This window comes from Magallana gigas, chromosome 9, assembly GCF_963853765.1.
Source record: "Magallana gigas chromosome 9, xbMagGiga1.1, whole genome shotgun sequence".
Lineage (NCBI taxonomy): Eukaryota > Metazoa > Mollusca > Bivalvia > Ostreida > Ostreidae > Magallana > Magallana gigas.
In genome coordinates this window covers 17307726-17328100 of record NC_088861.1, presented here as the reverse complement: position 1 = coordinate 17328100, position 20375 = coordinate 17307726, and the positions used below count along the sequence as shown (strand labels likewise).

The 20375-nt window shown below is 35.2% G+C and overlaps 1 protein-coding gene and 1 non-coding gene across 18 annotated transcripts in view; one reads left to right on the top strand and one right to left on the bottom strand.

Annotated features, from left to right (window-relative positions):
* The first annotated feature begins 1189 nt into the window (after positions 1-1189).
* LOC105337067 (uncharacterized) lies at positions 1190-3065 on the top strand. The gene is made up of 6 exons (XR_004603433.2): positions 1190-1308; positions 1408-1466; positions 1987-2118; positions 2205-2263; positions 2354-2491; positions 2719-3065. It is a non-coding gene; the product is annotated as an uncharacterized protein (transcript).
* A 5253-nt stretch (positions 3066-8318) lies between these two features.
* The window catches only part of LOC105337065 (SH3 and multiple ankyrin repeat domains protein 2), a 71749-nt gene continuing 59692 nt past the window's right edge, over positions 8319-20375 (bottom strand). For 15 of the 17 annotated variants that reach the window (XM_034478537.2, XM_034478536.2, XM_034478538.2 and 12 more), the window contains 5 exons: positions 18784-18917; positions 14913-15093; positions 14474-14563; positions 13790-13825; positions 8319-12891 (listed from right to left, as the gene is read on the bottom strand). In XM_034478537.2, coding sequence (XP_034334428.2) covers positions 9710-12891; positions 13790-13825; positions 14474-14563; positions 14913-15093; positions 18784-18917 — 3623 coding nt within the window. In that variant the 3' untranslated portion in view covers positions 8319-9709. The remainder of the gene's footprint in view (positions 12892-13789; positions 13826-14473; positions 14564-14912; positions 15094-18783; positions 18918-20375) is intronic. The other 2 variants (XM_066070601.1, XM_066070603.1) reach the window with 1 other exon arrangement.

Genomic DNA, 20375 nt, shown 5'->3' with positions numbered 1-20375 from the left:
CATGTTTTAATATTACATGTAATATTACATGTAAAAACGTCAATTTTAATGGAGTTGGAGAAAACACATGATGTATCGTATAGTGGTTTAAAACTATAACGTCATGGAAAAGTATATATAACGTTACACCTTTATGACGTCATAGTATACTGACAGAGCAATTTCGATTATAGAGATATAATTGCAGCTCCTCCGTATGGGCTTAAGGAATGAATTCAATATTTATTTGTTTTATACGATATAAAATGGTTTGGGGCAGTTTACGCTTTATAAACCGCGAAGCGGTTTATAAAAAAGCGTAAACTGTTTCAAACCATTTTATATCGTATAAAATTAATAAATATTGAATTCATTGCTTATAATTTAATTTTTTTACTCTTCATTGTAGATAAAAACGGTCATTTGATCTTTAAAATGACGTAAAATTGTACAAAATTCAAACGTAACGTCAGGCGTATTGATACATTTTTGACGTTAGTCTTACTATGACGTAGGCAACATTCTTTATACGATATAAAATAATTTTTTAACCAATCAGAAAGCGCGTTACAACCAGAATTAAATTATTTACAGTGGGAAAGAACAATGGAAATGCAAATATAGCTATATATACTTGAAGTTGTCAAAAGAGAAGAATTTGTTGATGGCGTTAATATTGGGCGATATGTACATGTATCCTACGTGTAGTTACTGTAATCATATTGGACACTTTGCTCACTCATTCTGAAAAAAATAACATTTTTTTTAAATTTTAAGAGGGAGATTGAGAAATTAAAGGAGTTCGAGCTATATGATATTGCTCTATAGCATGACGTTGCATTAAAAATAGAAACTCGAGTAGACGTTAATCAACGAAATATATATCAATCAATCGTTTCGCGTGCACGTTACCATCAGAAGAGTTTTCACGAGTTCTTCGAGTTCTTTTTAATACTAAAAAGCCAAGTGACACTGTTAAACAAAAACATGTACTTATCATGTGTTCAACCTTTATGAGATACAAGATTGTTGATTGGGAAACATGTAATTGTTTGATTATCTGTATTGCAAAAGTACAAAAGTTGTGATTTTATCAGCTTCATTAAATCACCGAAGTTCTCAATTTTGGTGTGACTATTTCCGCTTTTATTGGAATACTGATTATCTTATTATAATCTCCCACAATAAACTATTGTAATGTATATATATATGGTTCTGTATCCACAATTTAGCACTGAGCATGTCGAAGAGGAATGTCATTCTAGGAAAAATAATTGTGTTGTATTTTTTGCAGAGTACATGTTTTATGGACAATTGCTTCTTCATTCTGTAAGTTAGAAAGTATTAATAATTATATCATTTTCGTAATAGTTTTCATATACTTTTTTTTTATTTCAGTTAGTTGCAGATAACATTATCCAATTTCAGAGCAAATGGAAAATGCTGTGAACATTATGTGAGGATCAGAAACACCAATAACTGCAAACGTAATGTTAGAAGAACGTATAACTTAGATTTCCAAAATGAAAAGACTTCTTTGCATGCTCAAAGTATATAGGGGGTATAGATATGGATGCAATCTCTGATCAAAATCATACACTACGTGTAAATATCTTATAATTTCTGTTTTAATAAAACACAGGAAATTTAGGATGAGAAAAGAAAAAATATCATATACACATTTATTAGTAATTTTGATATATATTTTAAAATACGTTATTACCATTATTTCCAAGTGAATATTGATAAAATGTATAAATACAATATCACTGATCTAATGGTAGCGAATCTATTGAAGTACATGGGATTTTAGCGAGGTGTTTTGCCATTTCTGAGAAACATTGGATACAAATACTGCACTTTAAAACAACAACGCCAATTGAGTTTGGTTTGAAATTTTAAAAATATTCATAATTTCAGGACATTATAAGGGTTGTTTGTTTATAACTCTGATTTCTCACAGACAATCATAAAGTCATAAAGTTTCCGTGTAATTTTGGATTTCAGGATATGCTTTTTAACTGTTGATAAACAGATGTTTTTCAACTCCAAAATGTCGAGGCGCACAATAAATCTGGGAATAAGCATAATCTATCATTTGGTGTGTTTTTTGGAGGCTGATCCTTGTTTCTCCATTTTGTAAGTTCAAAGCACGTGCAATAAGATAGTTAAAACCTCAAATTTTCACTTATTTGTAATTCAAAGGATTGATTTTGTTTTCACAGATCAAACGGACAATGCTGTGAACACTATATGAGGATCAGAAATACCAATACATGCACACGTAATGTGTTAACATGTTGTGATTTTGTATTGTCTTTATAATTCATGTTATGTTTTGTAACAATAGAACGAAGTCATTGATATATTGTAGCCTGTCCTGATGGGTATACTGGGGATTCCTGTCACATCCCGTGCCCCTTCCCCTCATATGGACACGGGTGTCAACGGCAATGTCACACGTGTTCTGTGACGTCATGCGATCACATGCATGGCTGTCCAATGAATTCCAGTAGGTAGTAGCAAACGCAGAATATACGAATGTGCATGCACGTCATTTATGTAAAAATATATTGAACTATTTATTATGAATATTATATTTATGAAAAGACATGAATTTCTCAAAATATATGATATCGGATTCATAACTATTCAGACTACTAGTGTGTAAATTCTGTAAATTTTATTTACTTTTTTTAACATGTTGTATAGCTATTATTTTACAAAACAATATGCAAGGTTCAAGGAAGAAAATAGGAAACGCTACAACTTTTAAGTTGGACCAAACTACTCTAAGTCTGAACGAAGAAGACCCCGTTTCCAACAGCACGGAGAGAGGAAACAGAAAACTAACAGCGTCTCGACATATCATGGTTGCCATTCTCTGTTTGACCATTCTAGCAACTTCCGGTTTTCTTATCAAACTGACGATGAACTATTTTAAACCTTGTAAGAAACTTTATGAAATCGCTTAATAATGGCATATCAATCAAAGGAACTCTGAATGTATTATCGCTGAATCGATTACGATTCATTTGCCTAGTTAACACAAGATGAAATTAATATTTATCAAATATGATTCCCCCCACCCCCCCCCCCCCCCCCAAAAAAAATCACAATTAATTCCGAGACTCGCACGTGCAATAACTTTATAAAATATACCTCTTTTTTGAATGCAAATATAATTATGATATGTATCTTTTTTACACTGATTTGTACATGTAATAATCACAATCATAATACTTCTGTTTCTGTATATGTTGGACCGTTGCCAATCATTGTAATTGTGTTTGTGCCAATAAAATTTTTGTATTTATAAGCATAAATTTGCTTTTCTGCTTTAAAATAAGCAATAAAACTAATATTGCTCGTTTAACCGACCCAAGACATGGAAAGGTTAATATTTCAAACATTAAAAGAGAACAACAATCTACATGTATCAATGTATCACAAAAGATTTATTTTCGCAAAACTTAAGAAGAACAACGAAATAGTGAAAACATTAATATTGGTGCATTGCGTCAAATACGTATATATATATATATATATATATATATATATATATATATATATATATATATATATATATATATATATATATGAGACGAAAAGTAGATTTTTTGACCAAGCAAGATATTGCAGATATCAATGAAAAACTTTTAACTTGAATAAAGGACGATTAAATGTCCTGGACATTAAAACACGTACATCCTTACATTGATTTTTACTCAGTTATTTAACGAGCGAAGACGTATTAATTTGATGAAGTAAATCAACGAAATCATTTTGATTATACTCTGTCCCGAGTTTTTGCTTCCACCACTTTTCGCTTGAAATTTCAATAATGATAAATACCTTTGTGTTCAAACATTCATCAACTAATATGAAAAATGTCCAGACTATCTGTTTTGAAACGCCCCCTCTACCGCTTAAGGTTTCAATACACATCCCAAAATAGAAAGTCTACGGGGATTTTACATTGCATCAGCCATAATAAGCCCGGATGATAACGTTGAAAAATTGCACGAGGTGTCCCGAGTACTTCCGAATGGAGGAAAGATATAAACATTTCCGGCGCGTCTTTTAACCACAATGAACCGCAATATTACAATGAACTTCATTAAGATGATAAATGTTTTTCAAAAGGTATAAAATTTCATTGATTTAAGGTCGGATGCGACCTATTATCAATTATTTTCAACTTTTTCCTATCTCCCCAATGTGAAGATTCCCATTTCTGCAATTCCAAATTTACATTAATATATGATGTTATTTGATATTTTTCTATATGAATATATAGTTTCTGTTGAAAATGTACACTACTAACATTTCCCATTATAAATCTTCGTAAGAAATTTGTTTTTGTTCCTGTAAACTTTTATGAGTGAAAAGGGTCAATTTGTCAATGAAGATATCTTGGATATTTTCCATTTAATTGATTTCAACTGTACTTCTTTCACAGGTATGTGTGTTTTTATTAAAAATCATCAAAACGTGATGGAAGCAATAACTCGGAACTGACTATTAATAGTGAAGAAAATGTATCACAGCACTTAAAACATGAAAAGTGTCCTTCCTTCCCTCAACGTTTCTTAACTTCTCCGTCTGAAGAGTTCGACAATTTTCTGTCTGAAGTCGATGTCAAAATACCCGTATATCACAGGATCAGCGCTGAATTTAAAAATGAACAAGTTCTGAAGTATGTGAATAACGTTAATATCAATGGCGCCGTCTACATTCAACCAAAGTGATTGATCAAAATGGCTGACTATTACCAACAGAGTGAGAGTGGGAATAAAAACAAAGACGTATGTACAAAACATGGTCAGAAACATCCGATAGAAATTGACATGAATCGGTCTTTGTCGTCTTCTTTCGGTGTATCCATTGCTTGGTTGTGATTGGATGAAAGAAAACTCGGCATCCCACGCGCTTTGGTCGTGGGCCGAGTCCCGAAATTCGCCGAGTCGTTCTCGTCGTTTGACGGACAACCGAATGAGAACTTTGCCGATTTTCCGGTACAAAACACAACACAAAAGGAAACATGAACCAAGCAATATGGCTAACGTTGTCGTCTGCGCGATTCCGACTTCTGGGAAACCTTTGGAACGAATCCAGCAATATTCTCCTGTTATATTAAGATGGCCACTAATTGGTCCCAATCCGGAGGAATAAAAGCATGGGAACCCTGTTGCTAAGGAAATGACGACAGAAAGAAACATGGCTATTTTCTTGTGCTTGTCGTTCATTTGCTGATGATGGGGTCTACACAGTTTTAAGTATCGATGTATGGTTATCATCACAATGAGCCAAGCAGATTCCATCACGAAAAACACTGTCAGAAAAAGAAAGCTCTTGCACATCCAATCGGACGGATAATTAAGGTTGAAATAAATCTGGGTGAAAAAGAAAACGTTTGTCACACAACAAGCGGCCAAATTAACTCCGGACAAAATCGTTATGAAGTATCGATTATCGTTCCTGGTCATTTTCACCAAATGAACGTATAAAATCAGAATATTGCCACATATTCCAGTCAGTAAATAAAAAGCCAAAATCGCAGCACTTGGGATCAGCTTTCGTCTAAAATAAGAACTCGAGAACTTCAGGTCGGAAAATTCTTGAGTCAAATTCTCACCAACAAGTGTAAAATTTTCCATGTTCGTCATGTTTCGATTTTTTTCTCAACCTTTTCAAAATTAACATTTATACACTTCAGGAAGTATTCCATTTGATGAAACTCTGAACTGTCACCTGTAAAGTCAATACAAAGTATATACCGTTATTGTACATAAAATTATATATACACGTGTTCTATTCTCTCGTAATATTGGAAAAGGAAGCTATTTGAGTTTTATGTATATTTTCCGTAAACATTTACAATCATATATTTAATTTTATCCTGATGTTTTAAGCATTAATACTTCTGGCCCAAAACAACCCCCTCATACATGTAGTATATCCCTTTCCCCGAAACGCTATGTGTCCGTGCATTCCTATATTTGTATTAAATCCAATGTGCATTTCAAAAATAGAAATTCTTTTTGAGCCTGAAATCTGGATATTAAAACTTATATCGATATAGAAAAAAAAATAAGCAAAAAAAAAAAATAATGAATATTTGGCTGTCGTATTTTTTTATTTGTTGGAAGATGAAAATTACTATAAAAATAAACACATTACAAAAAGCATCTAGATATTTGTGCAAAGCAATTGTAAACGGTGTAATATGTTTTAAATTAACACCCGAAAAAATATTATAACTTGTTAAATGAATGTTTAAAAAACACAAGTTTAGATCTAGAATTGGATGTAAAAATATTTTTTTTGGAGGCTGGGTTGTTAACATATCATTTGCACACTTACTTTAAACATTTAAATACGAATTTTTTAGCCGTTAGTCAAGAAACATATCAACTAGTTTAGATTTTATTTAAAAAAAAAATAAATATTTTTTCATATTTATAAACAAAGCTCTTCTTATTAAAGAGATTAAAACAGTCCAAACTATAGCCTTCTTAACAGCAAGGGACGAAGTCCAGGTATCATTGCAAATAACGGTTGACAGTTGTGTTTAATCTTCCCCTTTGTTATTTGTACTAGGTCGCATTACATCACCGACAGACAACAAGTTTCCGTCTACACCCATCCCAATGTTTCCCTAAGCAGATATATAGATATAGACTGAATTATTAGGTTTTACATTTTTATTATTTTTATTTCCCTATTCCTACATATATTCATCTTATCTATCAAAATTTCAATGAATATGTTTGCCATTGTTTGGCTGAAGTAAATATACGGAAGGATTATATGAAAAAACTAGAGCTGACCGAGAACGGACACTTTTGTGCCATGTACAGTTTAAAAACGACTTTAAAGCAACATGAGCTGTATTTTTCGAATTTAATTTTGCTGCAAAAAAGCCCCAACTATGATCATAATTCGGCATGTATCTTCTTGTTACTTGTATGATAAATGAAATTATGAAATTAAAATAAATAATTCAATTTCATCTGAAGAAAGATTTTTTTTCAACTAAGGAATATTATATTTAGCAAACTAGGAACACAAAAATGTAACTATTTTGTTTCAATTAAGGGCATTTTTTTTTTTAGCTTTTCTTACAAAAATATGACTATCACCATGATACTTTTTTGTAATTTTAAATTACAACAATTATACTATTTCAAAATAAAAATTCCCGACTGATCTGACACGCAACTGTAACTCATATTTTTCATATGTAGATTATACTTAGCGTTTACGTTATTTGGCGGAAATTGACGCATAATTTAGGATTCATATAGCAATGATTTGAATTGGCGTATTTATAAATGGCATTTAGCGATTTACCTGATTTCGCAGAAGCCGCTCTCTCCCAAAAACGCTTGAACAAAGTACTTAGCCAAAAGTAATATGTTTAGAGCAATTAAAAGGCAATCTACATGTTGGATGTGTTACTTAGATGACATTTGTTAAGAGGGTAACATTTCTTAATCACTGTTTATTCAATATACGAGGATGTTAGTTTGAACTGTGCAAGTACAAGAGAAATTGAGGAATAATTTGGGTCGGCGCGTGGTCAAATCCAAGATGAATTTGACCAAGATGCGACCGCAAAACTACCATCTCATAATATTCAAAAATATTTCTTATTCCTTATATCTATATTATTACCAATTTCTACACTTTAAAACAACATTTTATAACCACTATCTTTTTTTTATACGCGCAGCCAACACCGTTTTTCGGTTATGCTATTAGACACGCCCATTTTGTGTCGCTCATCTTTACTGAAATTATTGGGCTGTAGGCTTTAAAATTAATTCGTAATGTTATCATAGACAGAGAGAGTAGAAAGGATAACTCTGGGGGATTACCATCCCTTTATGCGTTCTGTTTTCGCGATACGGATCAAATTTATGCAGAATTTCTTGCTAGAGAAAACTTCTTTAAGGGATCATACTTTTTTTGGTCAGGAACAGAAATATTCTGATAATCCTTAGAACTCTAAAACACTGTATTGAACCAACATACAGAACCATGATTATACTCTATTTAAATGGAGAATTCTTTCAATTTAGTAGGTAAAATGGTTTTTTGTTTGTCATTCCTTTCTTCTTGTCTTTGAAATATTTCCTTGTTAATACATTTTTTCATCGTTGAAAATTGTTGAAAATGAAATGCAAACAATAATATGTACACCTTCTTTCTTACAATTGTCTCAAAGACACCCCCCCCCCCATTTTTCGAGTCAATTTTCTTTCAATGAAGGATATCATTCAAACAACCAATCCACCCACATTTTTTTAAAGAAATAGGACAAAACCAACTGGTTTAATTTTTTCTTAAATATTTAATGTCGTAAATTGTTTTTGTCAAATTAACTTACAATTATATATAACTATACAAACAAAATATACATGACAATCGAGTCCATAAAAGAATGCTTCGTAAACTTGTTTTCTTATATCTGTAAAAAATAAATTATTCATACATACAACAAAATGAACTGGCTGTGTGTGTGAGTGTGTGTGTGTTGTTGTTGATTTGTTATTGTTGTTGTTGTTGTTGTAATGTTGTTTTGTAGAAATAACACTGACAACTCTTTCTCCACCATGGCACTATATCAACAATTCAGCTCGTGAAGAGAAAAATTAATCTGTAACTTTTGTCCAAGCTAGAAGCATGGGCCTAGCATGCATTTCCTGCAAAACTTCATCCAAAAGTAATAAAAACAAGTATAAAATGAGAGAAAGAAAGCAAATGAACAATTTACAGATGCAATACCTTTGTATATTTTGTTCATTTCTTGTTGTATACTACAGACAATAACCACTTCAGTCAATCATTAACCAGGTTTATCATAAAAGATAAAAAATGCAAATTTAACAAAAAAAATCTATAACCCTGGAGCATTACTATAGAAAGTCCAATATGCTTCCTATGCTTTTCCTAATTGCAGCAGAGACTGTGTGTTAACTTTGTAGATGCTATGCCAGCACAGCATTCAATGCAGCCTTATATTAAGAATTCAACCCAACTTCTACACAAAGACTGTTTCTTTATGTCTATATCATAACTGTACAAAACATGCGCTAAATTAAAATCATGGAAGCTTATCACAAATACCTGAATTAGTTGAAATAGTCGTAATGCTTTTCATATTCCATATGTGATATAATGCAAAATAAAAAATGATATAAGTTTTTTTCATAATGCTTTACATATTGTAAATAGTTTGCTCTTGAAGCAAAAGAAACTGGGATATAACTACATGTATTTGATAATAAACATATATCGAGAAAAGGAAACAGAATATTTCATTTACTACATTGGCACATTTTTTTCTGAAGGGGAAAATAAATTCATATGTGAATACAATATATATAATAATATTTTGTTTATGTCACTGGCTAATATAGTGTAATAGTGTAATCACATGAATACATTGATATATGCACAACCCGAGTAAATAACTGTCTTGCATGTCCTTAAAGTTATGAAATATTAAATATGGAAGACCACCCATCACATTAATAGCACTGGGATTTTTGTTCCAAGAAATGATCACAAGTCCAAATGAAAAGAATCCTCTCAATTTTTTTTTCCACGAAAAAAAAATAAATCACAGACATAAAGCGAAATTCTCCACATGACATTCCTGTGACTCAGAACAAGTAAGAGTTATCTTTCTTTGAACAGCTCCAGCACGTGAAATAAAAAATCACAAATGGGTGCCAGTGATAATGTTACTGGCTTTCTTAATGGCTCGTTCCATGGTCATCCGATGACCGACCTGAGTCACACCGAGCTGAATATAGTCGTTGCGTTGTAGTCCTCCCAGCTTTTTGCCATCGATACAATGTTGCTGAAAGCTCTTCTTGTACTGGACCATTTGTATGCTATCTAACCAGTCCAACACATCCAGACACTGCCAACTCGACAAAGGTTTGGACAAGAATGGCTTATTCACAGTCTGATTTGATTTCACCCCAGCTTTGCTCTCCCCAAAGTCTGGGGGTGGGGGAATGACACTCGGTAAAGAGTCCTCGTTATTGTCACCGAACCCGGGAGGAGGCGGGGCAATTAAGTCCTCGTAGGAATGTTTCATTTTAGCGTCCACATGGTCGTCCGATAGAGTAGAGAGTGTGGACACCGACGAGGAGTCACTGTGATGGAACGCAGAGTTGTAGGTGGGGGACTCTAAATTGTCACTCAGGTTAAACCCTGAAGGGGGAGGAATAATTTCCAGTTGTACACTGTCCCCAAATTCTGGGGGCGGGGGAAGGGCAGGGGACTTGTCCGTCACAGAACTATCCACCGTAACTCCATGCACAGGAATTTTAGAATCAGGGTCCGATTTCCCATTCACAACAGGTTTCCCCTTTTCAAAGTTTGCGATGCGGTCTCTTATATTTTTGTTTTTCAACAGTAAATCAGATTCCTTTGTCGTCTTCATCGGAGTGATCCCACTTTTTTCCGTTGACTTTGCAGGTTGAATCTGAACTGGGCTCTTGGCTTTTGGTTGAACACTTGTGTTGTTTGGCTCAGTTTTCAATGGAAGTGTCATTCCATTTGTCTTGGGGGTACTCTTGGTAGGAGAAGAAGTCTCCTTCTTGGCACTGGTACCCTCTGTATTAGCACCTGCTTTCGAGGCTGTTCTTCGTGGAGAATTCAGCTTGCTAGGATTTCTGGCCACATCCCTTGGAGACTTTAAGGATGTAGTGCTAGACTTCTTCTGTAGCCAATCCAGTCTAGCTTTTTCTGCTTTGGCCAGAAGATCCTCGTTTTCATCTCTCTCTTTCTTCTCTGTATTGGCAAGAGTCTCAGACTTGGTTTCTTTAGGCTTGTCGGATGCAGTCTCTGCCACAGGACTCTTGACAGGGACTGGACTTGGTGCCTTCTTCAATTTTGGACTTGGAGGTTTTGCAGAAGATGAATAGATTGGTTTTGGTGCAGCATGGGCTTTCTCCACAGTTCGTGCGACTCCTGCTGTGGATGCTGCTGATGTTGTGGACTTTGTAGCGGATGGCAATGTTTTGGCTCCAGGTGTGGGTGGACTAATCTTCCTGACAGGAGCAGGACTGGGTGGTTTTGTCTTCTTGCTGGGTACAGGACTAGGTGGTTTTGTTGTTCTGGAGGAGACCGTAGTCGGTGTTGCTGGTTTAACGATGGTGGGTGTGATTTCCTTTGGACCGTTCTCTGCCTTTGTTTCAATTTTGTTTGTCTTTTCTCCATCCTTCTTTTGAATCGTTTCACTTGAGAAAAAGTACTTTGCAGACTGCAATTTCTTGGTTTTCTGTAGTCGGTTTTCGATGTCCTCTGCCACTGAGTGATCGGAATCCTTCTCCTCCAGAAGAGCTCTCCTCTTGGCCACGGCAGCCAATATTGCACTGTGCGTGTTGTCCAGCATTCTGTTCCTGAGGTCATTACCGTCCTTCACTGGGGCCTCCTTGTTGGGCCCTTTGGAAATTTTCATCCCTTCACTCTCAATTCTTGTCTTCCTTAAAAGAACAGCCTCCATGATATCTTTTGAGGGAATGCCCTGCACTGCAGCTTTTGGTTTTTTCTCCATCACAGGTGGGGGTGGTGTTTTGGGTTTTTCTACGGGAGCTGACACCCCTGGGGCTGGCGGTGCAGGTGGTGGGGGTGGAGGTGCAGGTGGTGCTGGTGGAGCCTTAGGTGGTTCCGGTTCTGAAGATTTGTTTACAGTAGAATACAAAGGCTCCTCAGATTTCACTGATGAAGTTTCAAAGTTTTTCATGTTAGAGTCCACATCCAATTTTTTGTCAGATAAAGGACTATATCTCACTTCTACGTCTTGTTTTACTGGTTTTGGTAGAGGAGAGGGTGGTTTATGACTGGGAGGCTTGGGAGCCGGTTCAGAGGGGGGTGGGGGAATGATTCTGCCCCCACCTCCTGATGGTATGTCCGATTTCACAGTGAACTTTTTAGAAGTGTCTATTCCACCGCCCACACTTATAACAGTCACTTTATTTGTTTTTGCATCCGATTCGTCAATATCGTAATCCGGCTCAGGTTCTGACACTTTCTTGTCTTTGTTCTTGGCGTGCACGTCTGCTGTCACCAGCAGCTGAGCATTGGGATGTTTTTGTAGGAACTGATTGGCGTGGTCTTGAATTTTGTCATCAGCAAATGTCACTCCCAATTTCTCCTCACTGCGCTTGCTTCCACCTGAATCATTCGACTGCAGAGACACTTGACTGGAATTTCTGTTGTGAGAGCGAAGTTTCACTTGCTGAAGAGAGGGAGTGGAAATCTTTGGTTCGGTGCTCAGCTGAGCAGAAATTCCAGGTCGGAAACTGGATTCATACTCGGATGATGGTTTGTCACTAGACGGCAAGCTATCAGTGATACTGCTTGCAGATTTCCTTCGGTCTGTAGATATCGAAACAATTTCCGACTGTGGCCTTGGAGGGGCAGGTGCCGGTCGCTTTGGGCTAGACTGCATGGCATTTGCGGGTGGAGGGGGTGGAGGAGCCCTGGGCCTCTCCCCTGGGGTTGCGTATATGTGACTGACTGCAGCACCACTGCTGGACCGCCGGTGCCCCATGTCATTCTGTTCAGTAGGGGGCACCGTCGGCGTAGCGTAAACAGCCTCCTTTTTATCCACAAGACTAGGAGTACTGCTGGATCTCTCCAAGTTTCCATTTTTCTTCTGGTGGTGGTATTTCTGGATGCGGATTTCCGACGGACTCATGTAGTCCTTGGCCTTCCCTTTGGAGGTGGCAGATTTGGAGTCTGGATTCTCAATCTTGTCTAGTTCCACACATGAGACCCGTTTTGCCGAATGCTTGCTCCTAATTGACGCCGTCTTCTGCTCAGAGGAAACAACAGACTGCACAGTTTGTTTTTCGTACTCAGCCAAAGCCAGATCAAGTTGATCTGAAAAAGATAAGTAAGTCTGTCAGAGAAAATGTTCATACATAAAACAAACTTCATTTCTAATTCAAAATCATCAATTACACTCTTTCACTACAAAATTTTTAGGAATATCATAAATCTACTCCAATAACAATATTTTCAAGTATTCAGAATGTTTAGGAAGCACCAGAAGCAGAAAAGTGTTAAAAAAGATTTGGTTCTCATTGCTGTAACAATGAAAATGATTTCAAACAGGAATATTTGGAGAAATAAAGCTACAGGGGTATATATACAACAAAACCAGTACTTAATATAATGTTCTACAAGAGACACAACAAAAATGAAAAGGAGAGATTTTGGCAGCTAGTAAAGAATTCAGCTCAAAGAAGAATAGTGGCACATAAGTTAAAGAAGCATGTGCAGTCAAAATATTCTTTTATTCAGTTATTCTGCATATATAAGCTTTTAAAGATTTATCATTTGATTCCATTTATATCAAGGATTAGTTAAAAATCTAAAAAAAAATTTGGCAGAGTATTTTAGTGTTCTGACATCTTTTTTTATATACATGTAGATCTGTATACTCATGTTCATGTTGTGCAATTAACTCAACCTTCAAATAACTTTATCCATAATTCTATTTTCATAAAAAAAATTACCATTAATAACTCTAAATATATATAATATGGATGTATATAAATATTCTAAACACTCGATCCATCTCTATGAATCATGAAGGTTGTTAGGGGGTATGTATGGTAATTTTTGTCTGAAATTAAGGTTACAACATTTTTCCACCAGGATGTCGGTTACCACTACATGTAATGTGTGCAGTTTTAAGCTAAGAAATGTTAGAATAAAAAAACACCAAACTGATGTCTAAAGATACACAATGTCAATATTAAAGGGGGGAATTTACCCTCTGTAGAAGAATTTAGTTCCTGCACAGTTTTCTCTGTCAAACATACGTAAATCAAACCTTAATTGTTAGGAAAATTAGTACAGTCAACAAAACATTGATCAATCAAAGAAACTAAAGAAAATGACAACTCAATCTAAAACTGATTTTTTTATATCATACATTTCACTCAATTATATAAATAAAGATAGAAGATGACTATGTATATATGTATTAAAGAATGGAGGAATTTAACTAAAATTATAGAAAATGAAAACAGTTTTTAATAAACAAAAACTCAGGAAAAAAAACTCTTTGAAAACTTAAATCAAAAAGTTAAACCAATTTTTGTTCATTAAATTCATTGCATAATTCTTTCCCCAAAAGTTCAAAACTCTGAAAAGATTATCCTTTACATAAGAAATAAAGTTTGGCCCCCATCCCTTCCAAAATCTCACCACTTTTATGCCCAAAGAGGTAATGCCTTTGCAATCCTCTTTTAAACGAAAGGCATTCAAAGGGACAGAACTCTTGCACATGAAAATGATGCTAATAGCTACATGGAGTAACAAGCTAAGACAATTTCAATTTTTTTTCCGTTAAATAGGGAGAACAGAAAATGGTTTCCAATTAATTGCAGAAGTCTCTATTAATATCATGCACTCTTTATAGTCTCTCTCTATATCCAAGTATATATATACATACCTAGCTCAGCCATGCCCTCAGCATACTGCTTCCCCTGGGCTTTGCCAACAGACAGGGAGGTCTGGGGGTCTCGCTGTGGAGGCTGGGGTGCTACAGACAGAAAATCGAAATGGAATGATCGGAAAGTCTTAATATACAGTACAAAAAAAGAAACACTCAAATTGAATTGCAATTATCAAACGAATTGCAAAAGCAGAACTCTTTTTCACAATTGAAACACCTGTTTGGGTGGGTAAAATTGAGTATATAGGGTACAGAAATAAACATTTATTACATGTTTATTATATCTTGTATCAATTTTGTACATTTTCACAATATTAAAAATGATAATAGTGACACACAAAGTGGATTACATTGAATGCCGTCTGTGCCAGATTTTAAGCTTGGGATTTTAAAAATACATCATACATTCTTGATCTGATATACTTGATGTACAAACCTTGTCGCCTGGCACCACCCCTGTTGGGGAGGGTCATGGTCCCATTGTGGTGCTGTAGCCAGTGCTCCGGTTTCTCCAGAGGTTTGACGGTGACCACCTTCAGGGCCAGGGTGTCCCCGGCCTGTCGGATCAGCTGCACCACCCGGTCATGTGATGCCCGCACCACATTCTCTCCATTGATCTACAAAGATTGGTTTGGATCGACGTTAATTTACATTACAGTACATATGAATTGTGTTTCTTCAATTTGTTTTAGACATTGAAATTTTAATTCTATATCAATTCAATATTGTAGTGGATTAAGACATGTCACATTTTATAAAGCAATAACAAAAGTTGACTGTCCAGTTTTAATAATTTATCAAATATTCGGACAATTTATCACATCATGAATTTTATTTCAATAATTGTTAATATTAGTTATAAAAAGGCGGGTTTGGTGGGTGGGTGCAACTTTGGTGCAGTCAAAACCAGTTGTAGCTGCCCTCAGAGGAAAAAATAGAGGGGGAAAAAACAAATCCATTAGGATTTTTGACATATTCCTGATAATTTTCCCTTGTGACAATTGATTTCTGTCACCTTAAGTTTCCCATCCCTATCTATTGATCAGACCCCCCGATTTAATGGCCGAGATGACTGCAGGTCCCACGACCACAAAAAGAAGCTTGCCACAGCTTCAGGTGTTGACTTCAGGCCTCCAGATCAATCCATCACGCTTAGACAAGAGGGGACAGGTAAAAGACTATTGATTGTGTGCTACTAAGCACTATATATCACTAGAAACATCACTGGACATCCAGCAAATCGATAGCATTTAGACTTCAGTTTATATTGTTTTGTGAAAGAGAGAGAAGTCTTCAAGAGATGGAGAGATATTTCAAGTGTCACTATCATCCCATTCAAAGAACAAAACTCTTCGTAAGGATAACAATAATAATTCTGAGGTTTATTCCTCATAAATACATAATTTCTAAAATACCCTAAACCTCATAAAAACGCAATAATAATAACGCCACCTTGTCAAAGATTAGTAAATATTAATATATATGCACATATCAAATCAAATCCGAGGTGAAAATGTCTATAAATAGGAGACTTGGGAGACTTCAACTCTCTTAAACTTCAGGCATTCTGTGCTACCTCTTACGCTATTCTATAAATCATGATTGACTCTTCCTGAACTGCATGGGAACCGATTTATCAAACGGATCTAGTGACCATCAAGACATGGTTTTATAGTATATGATGACAAATAATTCCATAACATGCATATAACTGGGACATTTTTTGCGCCATAACTATAGTAGAGGCCAGATGAGAAACTGATCATCTAAATGAATATGGCCCATGTAAGGCCAGGAAAGTCTATATCTTAGGGTTGTACTATGCGTCTAATGTTTTCCAATGGATTACATATTAGTAACAGTTTCATTTGTGTATCGACCAAATATAATGTCTCTTTTCCTGTGTGTCATGAGACAATTTAAGATTTAAATAGTTTCCTCTAATTTACTTTAAATTCATATACATGTACTATTCACTTAATCAGTTTTGATCATTAGTTATCAGTAAATTCATTATTTTTTTGGAAAATAATATACATGTATATAGTAATGTATCAAGTCTTGATGGGAAACCTCAAGATAAACACATCTATTCGCACAAAAAAATTTTCACCCCCATATTTAATCCAAAAATAATGGTTTTTAGATCATTCAATGATTTTCAATGGCTGTTGAAAACTCATCTGATAACCCCAATCCCTTGTAAGTGAGACATTCCCAAACCTATACAAAAAATTTAGGTCAGCGGTGATCTTTGTCCATCTCTAGCAGACCCTGGCGAACTTTAATAACAGTTCCGTTATTTATACACATATCTCTTGATCGATATCTTCACCCAAATTTCTGTCAAAGCGTGTTAAGACATGGATATATGTATACCCCCATTCAATTGAAACGCTTCCAACTATGTGTAAAAGACATATCGAAAAATTAACACAAAAGATGAAGAGGATTTTAAGGTGGCGTACCTGTTAAAATTAATCACTGAGCAAATTAGCTCCGAAATCTAATCTCAGAGGAGAGTGTGAATTTGCAATTACGTAGTCATGTTATGTTTACAAATATTACTAATACACCTTGTGTTGCCCTTTAGTGGGTGAAGTACACAGAAAGTCGATTAACGTTTACGATATGCTTTTTTATTTTAATTTTATTACGTCAATTCTTTGATCTTTTTGATCTATAGATAACAAGAAGTGATGGCACGGAAGGGAGACAGAAATAAGGTCAATAAAATTCCTATAACGCAAAAAGACAACAACAAAAAACCTCTCATGCACCATTACTTATGAAATGACAGTTCAATTTGTGTATACATAATTGTGGAATGAACATGAGCTTGGCAGCAACCACTAGCTTTAATTCCCTCTTAATGATGATTTAAAATCTAATTTTAAAATAAGTTGGAATAAAAAAATATTTTTTTCTCTCCAAAGATATTTGGGTTTGAGAAGTGGATTTGATCTAGTTATAACAATGAAATTATTCCAGATATATATACACCACAGTCACAAGAAATCAGTTAATAATCAGACCATATATAATCACTGAAACGTTAGAAGAGAAGACGACCACGTTTTTATATTATCGCTATGTTTCTTGATGGGCCGTGCGATAGCTCCAGCTGTTGACGATCTCCAAAGTAAACAAAAGCCGACTCTGTAGTCTCACGACAGTCAATGGGGTCAGTGAGACAACGCCCCGACTTATAACAATGGACTGATGAGACTGAACTCACTGGGTGTATTTTGAATAGCTTAATCTATAAAGTCTTTCTAGCTTTGTATTTTGCCCTTATACATCTAACACTGGTCTGATGAGACTGAATTCACAGGGTGTATATTGTAATAGCCAAATATTTACCTAGTTTTTCTAGCTTCGTATTTTTGTCCCAACATTGAGACTGAATTTAGCAGCTGTATATCGTATAAATGTAACTTGTGTCTAAGTAGTCTATGTTTGAGTAACAAAGCTTTTAACATATACACAGATGGTAGATCGAGCAACAGAAGGTTCGCGATTGACAAATTACACAATGTAATATGGTGCTGTACAATAGAACCCCTGCTCTTCTCTGTCTATTATTACCTCTATCTATACCTATATATACACACACCGACCTGGTTGTCTTATTGTCAGGTATATTTAGTTAATAAGTAGGTTAACTCCGAAATCTATAGGTGTAATTAGTGGACATATACTGGTAAAACAGCCATTTAATATCCCTCTACTGTCAACACATAAGTTCCCAATAGTGCTACAGTACAAATATATTAATTTAAAAAAAAAAGTTACAGTGCTTCTTGCTTTTAAAGGTACTAGTTCAAATTCTAAATTCTGTTATTCTCAATGTTTTATCAATGAGAAATATCAGAAATTTTTGTGTTCCTTGTATAAAGAAATAAAATAATGGTAATCCACTGCCCCCCCCCCCCTGCGAAGCAGGACAGCTATTAGTGCCACAATCAATTTTACAATACTGCTCAGACCAAGCATTGGACAATAATATATCCAGACTTCCTTTCCCCTCCCATAACCATAAAGTCACGGGAGCCATCTTTGTGAAATTTTTAAGTCATAAAATTCTGGCATGCTTCCTAACTATGGCACCAAAGGGCAGACAAAAAGAGAAAGAATGTCAAATAACTTGTCACTTAGGGTTTTCTGTGTAGTCTTACAGTATGGGAAGACTCTGAGTCAGTAAAAAAGGAAGAAAAGAAAAAAGATTGCCCAAAGACTTGTCACTAGGAGCAGTCTATATGGTCTGAGAAATTGTAAGGGGGGGGGGGGGAAGTTTTGTGACATACCTCTAGGATGAAATCTCCTGTCTTGAGCCCCGCCCGGTCGGCCCTGCTCCCTGGGTCCACACTGTCCAGGTATTGTAGGGCGGGGAATTCCGCTGAGGGCCGAAAGTCAAGCTCTGCAGTGGCTTGGGTCTGGGCTGGAAAACAAATTCAAAAGTATAAATCCTGTAACTTTAATCCTTATAATTCTGCCTTAATACTAACACATTTTTTAAGTAGTGAAAGAGATATATGTTCCAAATGTTTGTCTTCCATTTTACACATCTTTGAAAGCCAAGGATTGTTAGCCCATTCCATTTTTGGAGAGTGGAGTGAACCAAAAACACTGGCTTGCAAAGATGACTTCAAGAAAAAAACAAAAACATCTACATCTTAAAATCAATTCAAATATTTAGGGGAGGGTGCCCATTTCCTTCAAGAGCTTTTGAACTCTGACCTTGCTGCTGTAGCTGCTTCTTTCTTTTGGACCCCCTCCCCAGTTTGGGTTTGTCCCCCACAGCATAACACTCCTTTTTGGGATAAACATTACTTGCAGACTTCACAATGTTCCCCATTTATACAATGATAAGTCCAATCATGGAAAATATTTTTAAACGAAAATTCGTCCTCCATTCATATCACAAATGGCACAGATGTTTTATGTCAGAAGGAAATGAAAACAAATCTTTGCGAGCATGTATACAAAACATGTAAGTGACGTTATCTCCACAATAATCCCAATAAAAGCATTCATAAAAGAACCGATTTCTCGACTTTGTGTTCAACACAATTACCGAATAGATTCAGTTTTCATTGATCGGATTCCTTATAATCATTTTACCCTCAATTTGACACCGAACCAATCAAATGATAAATAAGGAACTATTCCTGTCAAATTTTCTAAAGATATCCTTTTTCTTCCACCATCTAAACATTGAACAAGATGCTCCAAGCTCATGCAGTAACACATCCCATTCCTGTTATTTAAATCCCAATGAACTGTTGTTTTTAAAAGAAGTAACGGAGTTTGGAGAACAGTTTTTGAAGAAATGATCGACCATTTCTGGCCATAAAAATCCCTGTTTTGAGTTTAAAACTCTTGCGAATCCTTCATGTTCATGTTGATATAGATAAAAAAAAAATCTCTAGATCTTTCTATTTTTAAAAAGATATTAATGTGTTTGACGAAACTTGGTATGTATCAAATTACAATGTAAATCAGCGAAAGAGCTTGACCCTATAGAAATGGATAAAATTGAACTGATCAATTCAAGCTGAAAGGCGGGGTAATAAAAACATTCAATGGAAATATTTTCAAAGCAGTTCATAATAGAATTAGGCTTCAGGCAACCTATGGCATTTTCTTCTTGAAATGGAAGTTTAAAATATATACCAAAGTTCTTCCTTCCGATTGATCACAGATATCGAAATGTTTGAATTTTTTTTTATTTGTGGATAATTAATAGTAAAAAAAAAAGGGTCATGGATATGAACATATGATAATAGTTGAATAGTAGCTGTCCTTGTGAAAATAGCTGTATCCTGCTAGCTCGGTTTAACTGTACTTAAATATTACGAATACAAAAAAAAAAGCTTGACATCTGAAATACCACTAC